Source organism: Phalacrocorax carbo, chromosome 7 (assembly GCF_963921805.1).
Source record: "Phalacrocorax carbo chromosome 7, bPhaCar2.1, whole genome shotgun sequence".
Lineage (NCBI taxonomy): Eukaryota > Metazoa > Chordata > Aves > Suliformes > Phalacrocoracidae > Phalacrocorax > Phalacrocorax carbo.
The window spans coordinates 13,707,456-13,719,874 of NC_087519.1; the positions used below are offsets into that span (position 1 = coordinate 13,707,456).

General features: G+C 40.4%; 1 protein-coding gene and 1 long non-coding RNA gene across 3 annotated transcripts in view; one reads left to right on the forward strand and one right to left on the reverse strand.

The window, feature by feature from the left end:
- Positions 1–1,490: 1,490 nt before the first annotated feature.
- Positions 1,491–5,073, reverse strand: LOC135314286 (uncharacterized). The gene is made up of 3 exons (XR_010373748.1): positions 4,892–5,073; positions 2,129–2,227; positions 1,491–1,717 (listed from the first exon to the last, which is right to left on the reverse strand). It is a non-coding gene; the product is annotated as an uncharacterized LOC135314286 (long non-coding RNA).
- A 127-nt stretch (positions 5,074–5,200) lies between these two features.
- Positions 5,201–12,419, forward strand: part of DMXL2 (Dmx like 2) — a 55,953-nt gene continuing 48,734 nt past the window's right edge. The window contains exon 1 of one of the 2 annotated variants that reach the window (XM_064456394.1): positions 5,201–5,435. In XM_064456394.1, coding sequence (XP_064312464.1) covers positions 5,349–5,435 — 87 coding nt within the window. In that variant the 5' untranslated portion in view covers positions 5,201–5,348. The remainder of the gene's footprint in view (positions 5,436–12,419) is intronic. The other variant, XM_064456393.1, reaches the window with a different exon arrangement.

Genomic DNA, 12,419 nt, shown 5'->3' on the forward strand with positions numbered 1-12,419 from the left:
CTCCTTAAGGACAGAAATGTCTGCCTTTGAGATATACAGAACTGAGATCTTTGCTGCAGCACAACTCAGTATGCATCTGAGGTTTGTTTGGGGTTTTTTCCTCAATAAAAGATGACCAGGAGAAATTCCCAGAACACTTTTTATACACACCTAGTGCCATCAGACCATTCAGTATGATACAGGCTGCTTGTTCATATGTCAGGAAAGTTATCTGTGTGCAATTAACAATAAAATAATTTGTCAATCTACTAAATCATCATTTAGAGTGAAAGTTAAAGAACATGTACTTTGCACATGATCATTTGTGACTTCATGGGAGGGGTTCTATTTTCCAGATGCTTGAGAAAGCATAAGAAGCACCACACAGGTGATCAGACTGCAAGAGTACAAAGTATTATTGTTTCAACCTGAAGAAAAATATTTGTATTAAAAGTCCCTACCATGGATTAGGATCCAGACACTAATTATTCTAAACATGTTTGTTCACTAAAAGTTTTGCTAAATTTCTCTATAGCATAAGCATTTAGCAGACAGCACACAGAATAAATTCAGCCAATGGAACTAGTTAATACTTAATCCTACATCATTAAAGTCCAATATCATACCACATATCACTACTAGGAGTAATTTATGTTTATTCTGCCTCTGCTTTCTTAGCATCTAGGGACTTATAACTGAACAATCACAACACAACCCAGCCATTTATTTGGAAAATCCTATCCCACTTCCCAGAAAACCTCTGCCAGTCTGGAACTGCCATCATGATTAAACAAAAAAAAACAAAAGCCCTGAGGGTTCTGAAGGGAATAAAGAAACAGCACTCCTTGATGTAGCCTTCTCCTTAGCCATGGAAAAATCAGCACCCTCAAATAAGTGCCTCAACTCCTCTGTGGTGTTTAAACTATCTGACCTTTTCCCTACCCCACCATTTAATGGATTAGAATTTTAAATAATTAGTTCTTTGCTCCACAAATACCTGATTGTGGTCTAAAAGAATGCTTCAAGAGTTTCATTTTTGTTGCAATTTTTAATGCTATAGGGTTTTATTTTTTTATACTATAAAATTGGAAGCATGGGTGATTACTCTATAGGACGGGGGAAGTGTTTAGGCACCGATGCACTGCCAAGCTTTTAGCATTTGGATACCCCAGAGGAAGCAAGACTGCCAGTTTCCCTGACCACGATCTGTTAAAGACATCCACACAAGGTGGACCTTGTTGTAGCAAGGTCTTTTCAGGCGTACAAAGTAACCATCTTTCACAGGTGAAGGCCTTCAAGGTCTTCTACAGAAATACACAATGAACAGTTTACAAAATTAAGATTGTTATGGGGACAATGTTTTTCTATCAGCAAATAACAAAAAAACCCCACATTACAGTTCAGAAATTGATAGCAAAGAACAGGTGTTGCATCTTATGGATTGAAGCACATGATTTTCTCCAAGCTAAGTTAACAGCTGAATGAGTTCTAGAGAAAAACAGGCAAGTAGCTTTTCTTCAGGGAAAAATATACAATTTATTCAAGAACACAGTGAAGATTTGAGACAAGCATCATGAATCACGAGGAAAATATTCAGAGTCATAAAAAATCATGCTCAGCAGCTCTGTTTCTTCTGGAAAAGTGAAGGCTTTCAGGAACACAGAAAACTGACAGAGTGGTCAAAACAGGGTGCGTTCTTCAGGTTTCAAGATACCAAGGCTGGAGTGCAGCATTTCACCTTTGAAATAAAAGGCAGTCCAGAATAAGTAATTATCTTGTATGATGCCTCTTAAGAGTCCTGCTTTCTTTCCCTAGGCTGTGTGCAGCACACTCCTTCTGTATGTGCTTTAGGATTTCTTCCTATGTACATTTCTTTTGCATTTTCTTCCTTCCCATAAAACACTCCACCTTTTTCCCCAAAAGGCAACAATTCTATCTTTTGCCACTAAGCAAAACTAGGGAAAAAAAAGTTGGATTTTTAAAATATGTAATCATGGTTTCTATAGCAAAACATGTTTTTTTCTTCTGATTATTTTATCTAATACCTCCTTCTTCCACCAAGTGGAAATACTTCTTCCTAGAGCAAATGGAACCAAGTTATCTCTCCATAGCACCTGTGCAGTTCAGTGTCTGTTTTCTAAATTTGTACCTCTTTCCTTTGCCTCCCTTTCTTTCTGGAAGCAGCAGCAAAGATGATGAATGTCTCAACCTCTCAATACCTCTAGATTTATCCATTTTTTTCCTTTCCCTGTTGGAGAAGCAGAAGGCAAACCAATATAGTCATCTGCATACATGATACAGACAAGGTCTTAAGGGATCATCTAATCCATCCTGCTAGACTCAGCCAAGAGCAAAGTACCCACAGCATTCTTAACACATTCTTAAAACTCCACCTAAGGCAGCTCCAGCTGCAGCTTATTAGCATAAATTAAATAGACCTTTTGGTTCTATACAGCAGCCACTCTCCTAAGGCAATAGACCTTCCACAACTCCAGCTGACTTCAAGCCAAAGCAGGGGATGACTAGGCAAATTGACTCCAGCAGAGGTACTGCAGGTACTTTTTCTTAGCATTAAAAAGAAATTATTTGAACAAAGCAACAAATAGTCAGGAATGAAAGGAAAAATTAAGAGAATGAAGGCCCCTTAGATATTTTTTTAATATTTTTAGATTTTTTTATATATGAGAGAGAACTTCATGCTCTTGGGCATAGAAATCACTGTTGCATGCACTGAATTACTTTCATGTGAGGTATTTAGTCACTAATATGGAAGAATCAATTAAGGTAAATAAAACAAACTGTCAGCAAAACCTAGGTGAAACCACTTGTTTTCAGGAAGAATGTGAAGGCCTTATCTGCAGATACTTGCAGAATACTTCTTGCTCAAAACACTATGCACAGAGCTGACCATGTCTATAGGTTTCCACAGCCACAAATAGAGGCTTTTACTATTAAGGTCATAATTTAGCATTATTTTTACTTTAAAGAGAAACTTTACCTGCTTCAGGATAACACACTGTCTCTGTCCCACAAAGTCTCAGTGTAATTAGAGTACTGCACAAGTTAAACACTGTGAAAAGTTTCTTATTATCCCAAGCAATAAGATGGATGGCATACCCAAGAGTTACTGGCAGTCTTACTCTGATTAGGCAACAGAAGACTCGGCTGAAAACCAAAACTCTCCCTCATAATGCCTGCTACCCAGGAGCATTGAACTGATCCTGCAGGTACTCTCACTTAAGACTTCTTGCCATCAAAACCAGATAGCTTTACTACACTTAAGGAAAATGTTTTCCATTAAATCATACTATTCTCCTATCATTCTACTTAGTATTATGACTTTTTGTGCCAATTCAAGGGCCAGCTGTCTTTCAGACATTAGTTGGACTTTGTTCCACTAATTTAAAAAAACTACCAAACAAAAAAAGACACACTACTTTTGCCTCTAAGTTGTTGCGTGCATTTAAAAAATCTTATCCAAAATAAAAATCAGTTGTAAGTTAGCACGTATTTTATGTGGAAGAGCCTTTAATCAAAAAAGTTATGGAATATTAAATAACAGTGGAAGCATGTGAATATTACATAGTGGTTTCATATGTAATCAGGTCAATATAAGATTATAATGTTTTCTCCCCTCTTTCACTCCAGCTAGAGATACGGTTCCCTTTAAAAAGAGATTGCCTTTAACAAGCATGAGAGTAGATAATATCTTAAGTTTTATGATAATATTTTTTCCATTCAAAGGTAACTTGATTACATCTTCATTTACTGCTACATTCTGAGTAAACTCATTTATTCAGTAAGAGATATATACTTTCAAGAAGCAGTATAGGGCAAGATAAATCCTGCAGTCCTGACTCAAGCTAAACTGCCACAAACTTTAAAGGAGATTGAATGAAGCTGCAAAACTCATTATCACCAGTAGAACAACTGTGAGACTACCGTATTGATCTAGTATAACAAAATGGAGAATTTTCCTTATATCATGACACAGTGTATACAGAGGGAGGTTTTTTTCCCTTCAGAATATAGAATCCCTTGCAACCAATTTTCAGGATCCAGCCTCCTTCACACATCTGAGACAGAAAATGATTGGCACATTTAAAGGCTTTTGTTTTCAACAGTGTTTGGCAGCTATTAAAAAAAAAAACCACAAAAGCCTCACTGTATTTTCTGTGAGGTCATGTAACGTGCATAAAATGCAACCAAACAACTTAAAAAAGGTGGTCTCCCACCTCATATGTTTTTTTTAGTATGAAGTATTGGTAATTTTCTCAGAAACCCCCTGTAAATGTGTATTTACAACGACCCTGAAACATCATCTCTTTCTCACTGACACAAAGCAGTTCTGACTCGTAATGTCGGCCCCGCTCTTGAATCAATAACTAAGTATAACCCCTCAAGAATCAAATATGCAATGCACAGCCAGCACACTGGTCAGCAGCTGCTGGTAGGCTCCGTGTACCCGCGGTACGCAGCATCACTGGCAGCTGGAGGGACGCTCATGGATTCCCACGGGCTTCATAAGCTCTTTGAGATATGGCCAAACGTAAGGATCCTTAACAAAAAAAAAAAAAAAAGCCAAACCATTCTCAGAAACACTGTATATATAAATCAGTAACAGGTCGCAATGCGAGGCCGGCAGCACACTACCCGCAGGGGCGGCGCTCAGAGCTCCCGGGCGCCGAGGAGACCCCCTGGCAGCCCGCGGTGCCGGCGTGGCTCGCCGCCGCATGGGCGGACTTCCAGGCAGCGACGCACTGCCCAGCTCCTCCTCTGAGGGGAGACACTTCCTCCTGAGCACACTTACCGCTCCTCATTCGGGTGACACGCCTCCCCAGCCGCAGCAGCCGAGAAAAGCCCCCAACTACCCTCTCTCCCGCCCCCGTGAGGAGCGCTACCGCCGTCTCACCTCGAGGCGCCAGCCGAGCGCACCGCGTCCTCGGCTCCTCAGCCGTCCCTCCCTGTTCTCTTTTAAACTTAGCGCTCTCCTCTTCCCCCGCTACACTGCCCGCCTCGGGCCGCCCGGCGCGGGGACCTGCTGCCTCGACCGACCCCCTCGCGGCGGGCCTCGCACTGATTGACTGGGCTTGCCCCCCCGCCCCGTTAGCTGCCTCGCGGGCGGGCGCGCGCACAACAACCGCTGCTCGCGCAGAGGCAGTGCCTGCGCGCCCCTCACCTGATTCAGGCGCCGCCCTGCGCGTGCGCCGGCTTCCCGCCCCGTCTCTCCTCGGCGCGCGCTCGCGGCGGCAGCGAGCGGGGCCCGGTCCCATCCGGGTCTCGTCCGCCGCTCGTTGCCGGCGGAGGCGGCGGACGCGGCGCTGCCGTCCCCGGCAGAGCGGGGCGGGAGGGAGGTGGCTGTCTCCGCCATGCATCTCCACCAGGTGCTCACCGGTGCCGTCAACCCCGGAGACAATTGCTACTCGGTGGGCAGCGTTGAGGACATCCCCTTCACGGTAATGGTGGCGGGGGGGGGGGGGGGGGGGGGGGGGTAGGTGTGATGGGAGCGCCTGGGGGTAGGGGAAGGAGAGGGTGTTTTGTAGGCCTGAAGAGAGCGGTGGGAGGGGCTGGGGGGGATTAACCTGGTGGGGTGGGTTATCGGCCCTTGTACTGGGGGGGCTGGGGTGGGAGTTGCGCGTGGATATGCGTGGGTGGGATGGGAACGGGGCACCCCCGCAGAGCGCGGGTCGGGTGCGGCAGGCCTGACCCCGCCGCGGAGTGCCGCCGCCTCCTTGGCTCTCCGGGTCTGGTGTCGCTGCCCGCCTTTGCCGGGGCGCGGCGGCAGCCGGAGGCCGAGGCCATCGGCGCGGCCGCCACCGCCGGCTAGCGTTCCTTGGGTCGGCTCAGTCCGATCAGAGCCGGGGAAAGCCCCGAACTGTGCTGAGTGCGTGTGCGTGCTCCTCCTGCAAAGAGGAAATGGTCAGCTGCGCCAGGCTTCTCAGGAAGCCCGTCCCACTACTGATGAGCGTTTGGCTCCAATTACTGTGCTTAATAAAACACAAATTTGACAAATGCACCTCTTAAACCAGAGAAGAGAAATGAAAAGACTAAGTAAATTTCAAGAGGCCAGTAAGTTCATATCATAAAATCTGTTTATCATCCACAGGCTATTTTTGTAAATTCTAAGGTCAATTTCTACTTTTTTTAGCTTACAATATGCTTGTCTGAAATGTTTTGCATGCTCTCATCTAATCAGTATGTTATTATTTGGGAATAAATTGTCTCATTAATTTTGTATTAACATTTACAAGATTACATCCCAGGTGCAAACCAGTTCCAAGCTAAATAGTACAGAGCATCATTTTTAGTCTAAGATAACAGTCAGCAGACTTGTCAAACATTTAAAGCTTACTTTAGATTATCACAGACATCTGATTTCAGTAGTGAATGCTTGAAAGCCTTATGAAATAAAAAGTGCCGTGTCTTTATTTTCCTTGCTCTGCTGCTATGCAGCCATTCTGCTATTAAAGGGACCTCGGTTACTTTTGATATTTATGTAAGAAGACTTTTACTCATTATATTCTAAAGCGTTTCTTTTTGCTGTGACAATTTGAAAAGTCAACTGGAATTATGAAAGACAACTTTATGCTAATTCATAATAGTTTTGATAACATCAAAAATGAATAATAATATATATTATGGCTTATACAAGAATTTTCCAAGAACAAAAGCGATGTTTTACAAAGAAATGCAGCAGCATTTGTCAGCATGTTAATTACAGAACTCATGTAACAGACCTCACTGTCTTCTCTGGCTGCTGCATCCAGTTTTTATAATACAGTAGAGAAGGAACTAAAGTGATAAGTATGTTTTAATAAATGTTTCTTCTGGACTTCCACAGCCGTAACTTTCTTCTTCCCTTTTTCTCCTTTCTCTGTATTTGTGGGATGCTGCTGTTCTAGACCTTGATCCTCTAGTAAACTGTATGGTTGAAAACATCTGCTTGCAAACAGTTCAGGGTCTTGCGTCCAGATTCTTAGGAAATCAGTCACCTGTCTGACTCTCAGTAACATCATGGTCTATCATCCACTGCAAGTGTCGCGTTTGTTAGCACCTAACCTTAAATTCTCTTGGTCGGCATCAGCAACACAGCTTTTCTCCCCAAAACTTTAAGCTGTTTGGAGTTGTAACTTTAACTCAGATCCTGAAGCAGGATTTGCAGTTTAGGCAAGGGATCATCTGTATTGGTGACAGGAAGAAAGGAAGTGGGGCAGCTTTCCCTCTGCTCTTCATCTGCCCTTTAACCCCTCTTAAGACCCAATACCTGTCAGCCCCTAGAACACAGCAGAAGCAGAGCAGTAAAAGGCAAGAGGTTAAGGGAGATCTACGTGGTACATGCTGTACTATACGAATCTATATGAAGTTAGGCTGTGGCAGAGGAGCCGTTGTTTGCATGCGCATGTGCTTGTTTATGTTTTGCTTGATGTTAGGGCATTCGTTAAAAGGTCTGAGCATTAGTTCAAAATTGCTATAGCTGATTCATCACAGGAACTTGCAAATATGGCTTTTTTGTGTGCAGAAATGAATCACACTTGTTAAAGTTACTCCACTTATCAGTAGAATAATGGCTTGGGGGTACATGTATATATAATTAATGGTTTTGGAGCTATTTCCTTTTTTTTTGAGGAGGAGGAGGAATGTCCTCTTAGATGCCTAACTCCAGCAATCTTAGGATTCTGAGAGGGGGAATACATTTTCTTCTGACCTGATTAGGGATACTACAATTTTCAGGTTCTTCATCCTTTCTTTCCTCTATGGCATGCTCTTGGCTGGTTTACGTGACTTCTTGCTGGGGAAAAAAGTAAGCTTTTAATTTCCGAGTCAGTCTAGCTATAGCTAAGAAGATTACATTTTCTGCCTCAACTTTTTTAAAGCTTTGGTGAAAGTCATCTCGTTATTCTGAGAATAAGAAAGGGAAAATAAATAACTTTGCCATTAGTTTTTCTTTACCTGTTAAAAAACCAAATATTAGTGACCCCATAAAGCAAATGAAATCCAAAGAAATAGAGACTGCTGTTGTAGGTTGGCTACAAATGTTTTGTCAGTCCTTTATCTGAAATCCACATAGTGTTCTTCCCTCCCTATGCTCCCACTTCTGCCTGCAGCAATCCTGACATATATCTAGCATTTCCCAAATAAGGGATTAAGCACAGAGGTGTTTGGTTAACAGACTGACTTGTGGATGTTGTAGCTGCATTGTGCCCAGTCTAGTAGAGTGAAAATGGTTTGAAGGCTGATTAGAAGCAAAATAGCTTCATAATGCTGTTTTCTACCAGGCAGTCCCTTCAGCCTCCCTTTCAGAGCTCAAACAAAAGGACACTGCATAAGCAAAAAGTTTAAGTACCAAATGACGGAAGTTCTGGTTTTGTAATTTCTGGTAATAATTCTGTGCAGTATTCAACTTGCTGTTGCTTCATGTTCTCATTTCAGCAAATATTGTTAACCATGTTTCACAGATGAGTTTACAGAAGGTCAAAGTTGAGCTTTATACAGAAGGGCCTTACAGCACACACCCTGCCTAGATAGAAGACGGGTATGTTATTTGAACCTCATAGTCTAACTGGCAGCTAATAAGTTTTTAAAGGTGGTAAACTGCAATTTTCAAACCATGGTTGATATAACTTAGATTTTGTTGTTTAGTAGCCATTTTACAATGAGCCAATTTCAGACACCTGGATGGGATGTACGTTACCACCTGACTTTCTGTGGTGTCGAGTAAGGTGGTTTCAAATGAAGATGATGAGCTGTTCTGATTCTGTTTATATGACCTCTGCCCTTTGTCCAAGCTCAGGGTTGTTTTTTAACCCTTGAAACTCTGAACAGGATGTAGCTGTTTCTAAGGTCAGTCTAGGTTTTAAAAAAAGATAAAATCCATAGGTATGTCAGTTGCCTAAAAGCTAGGTTCTGTAAGTATAACAATTCCAAGCTCTGGCTTGTGTCCCACAGACAGAAGATAATGAATATTTATTTCTTGTAAGAGGTATTACTAAATGCACAAAATACAGAACTCTCTACATTTTTAATGAAAAGTCAGAATATCAGATTTTAGGGGTATCTGTACACAAGAACTTTTCTGATAGAAGTGGAAAAAAATTTATCTTCTATTTGTCATTTTTGAAAGGGACAAGCTTCTTGGCATCTTCCATGCCAGTACTGACGGCCTGGAACTGTGTGTAATGAATTTCAGAAGCGTTGCAGATGGAAGTCTTCCACACCTATGTAGGCTCTTTTTTTACCTCACTGAAAACAGCAAAATCTTCATCCACATCATTAATTCCATAAGACACAGCAAATGAGAATAGGTTTTCTCTGCTGTGTAGGGTTCTCCTCTGTTTCATCCTTCTTGAAAAATTACTTATTAAACCCTTTATTTGCAAATCCCTCTGTTATTTATTACCACTTAAATCTATCTGTACATTTTCCACTGTGTCATGTTTATGTGAACTGGGTTACAGACACTTAACATCTGAATTCTTACTGCATTCTTTTTTTCTCTGAAGCTCTGTGTGTAAGCATATTGTAAAGTATTTAATCATTAATTTGTCTCAAATGTGATTTTAGGAAAGCCTGTTCTACAGGCTATGGGCTAGTAGTGGGTTAGGGTTTTTTCCAGTTATTTTGCTAGTATATAATTCTAGTTAGATGGGGGAGGGGAGAAGTGTAAATGTTGTGTCCATTGATGAGAGTTTGGAAATGTTTTAGAATTCCAGTATCTTCACTGCTAATAGGAAGGTGGAGGAATTTCTGCATCTTATATGTTTACTATCCGTAGCCAGAAACTTAAGGGTAAGTGTTGTTATACTGGAGGACTACTATAAGGCCAATACAGGCTTTAATTCAGGTTTTAGTACAGCTTTTAATTAATTTATGTAATTTTAGATGTCTATTAACTTTTTTTCAGTACTACTATGGGCTGATTCTCTTTCTTCTCTACCATTTACTATCTTGAAATGCCTCTGTACACCAAATAGTACACACTGGAGCTTGAGGATATCTGGTCTATTTCACTTATGCCAAATTTGTAGAAACCTGTAGCTTTAGAAAGAGAAGAATAATTTTTTATATATATACAGAAAAAAATATTTACATAAAGAAAAAACAAGGTAAGAATGTGAAGGCATAATTGTTTCCCTGTCTGTTAGTTCCAGTGTTCAACACTAAAAGTGGAGAACCAAACCAGAAAACATGGGCACCTGTAAAAGGGATATGTACATGCTGCTTTCATGTTATCTGAAAATTGAGGGTAAAGCATAAACTCTTAGGAGGACACACTGTCCTACTTCTGTCTGGTGTTCCTGCGTTCAATTAGAGCCTTGTCATTGTTCAATTCAGTGGTCCCAGATCTGACATTGGCAAACTACAGCTTATTAGTGACTTATGGATCCTGCAAGTCATCCTTGCATTCTGGTGGTTTTTCAAATCCATTTAATTTTCTCTTTGAAGTTACCAGCGACATTAGAAATGGAGGTTGGTGTATACTCCATGTGGGAGGTTTTTACTGCACTAGTTTCATTCAGTGACTGCTTTTATTTCTGTGTATCTAAGACCTCTGTGCTGCTCTCATCCATTACAGTATCTCAGCATCTTATTTTCCTTCTTTCCCTTTTGTACAGCTTACCAATTTTCCATCCCTTTTATCAGGCTATGCAGATTGTTAGTCCATTGCCACAAATACTGCGACCACTATTCTGACAGGAGAGACCTGTGTGGGCACGAATGATCTCCCTGAAGACGTCAACTGAATCCTTAAGAAGGAACTACTGATGTTAAATGTTGTGACACTTCCCTATTCTCTGCCAGTGTAGGGTGCTTCTGCATTACCAGCTTAAGGAGTGAAAGGGCAAATGAAAAGAGGATTTAATAGAAATGTGTTCTGTTCAAGTGTAAATGTGTTAATATATTGAGTATATTAGAAAAGCCTCATAAAAGTAATGAAATGGAAAACTTGTATTTAGATGTATAATGTGAAATATGGAAATACCTTTCAGTACAGAGAAGTATATTGACCTTTTCTGCTCTGAGAAATTTGGAGATTATAAATGTGAAAAAGTGAACACTTATTTTAAAATGAGGGGACACCTTTTCTCAAAGGTGGGGTTATAATTGTACTTCTTAAGGTAAATTTAAGATTTAAGGTAAATATACCTTGATATACTTTGAAGAAATGAGAGATTTTCTCAGAATAAATACCTACACTGAGAAAATTACCCTAGAACCAAGAGACAGCACTTGCTCAAAGAACCTAGAGCTGAAGGCTGATACCCTGCTCTTTGGAGTGTGTTCTGACTAAGGTCTCTGACAGACTAGATCCTCTCTGTTGGCATAGGACACTTAGGTGTGCTGAGTCACTTGTTGGTGCAGTGCCAAACACAGGCAAAGAGTAGGAAGGATATGAGTGACAGTAATAAGATTTCACTTAGGAAAGAGATCTCCAAATCTTGATGATTCTTTAATTTAAAAAAATATTTTCTACTGTAAACCACCCGTTTAATTCACAGGGACCTTTTTACTCAACTTTGTAAAAAATATGCTGAAGAGTATAATTAGCCAGAAAAATACTGCTTTTTTGCTCTATAAGTGCAGATAGGGGACAGGAGAGAAGAGAAACTAAAACATTTGAAAAGGAAGACACTAAATTCTTTTGCTTCACAGAGTCAACAGACATACCCAGGTATAAAATATTTTCTGTTTCATGCATTATCAACTCTACACACACACACACACATGTGCATGTTTAAGAACAGTAAGCATAAGGGAACTATAGTTGAGAAGTCTTTTCCTTTCCCTGTATAATTTCCAAGACACATGTCCATATCTTCTGGTAACAGGATTACCACCAGTGATAAATTATATTCAATTTAAAATGTATTATTATTATATTCTATTAATTATATTATTGTTACTAAGATCATTGAATAATTATATAATGCATAATAGAGAATATAAAATAGTAATATGAAATAATATATAAAAAGTAGTACATAATATATAATATTAGTATATATTACATTATTAAGTGAAATTTAATTTAAATTTTGAACTATCAGTACCAACTATGAAAAAATAGGGTATTAGAAAGGTTTAAGTCCTTAAGTCTTTTAGTAGATTTGTGTTACTATGTATGAGGCAGACTGTTGAAAAGCGAGTGAGTCTTTCAATTCTTTGCTGTCTTAACTGGTCACCCTTTGAAGTAAATAGTAGGAGAATCAATGGCTTGTGAGCATTAGAATTCTAAGTAAATTACTGGAACGAGGAACTGCTTTTATCTTCCTCTTTACTTACGGGCATTCAACATCCTGGTCTCCATCTTCTTCCTTCCTACTTGTGAATATTTGCTGGTCTGTCCAGCATTCCACACCGCTGGTGGAGTTTGTTCTGCAACAAATCCCAAGATAAAAAATAGGAAAACAACAAAACAAAGAGACTTTCTGTTCAATGCC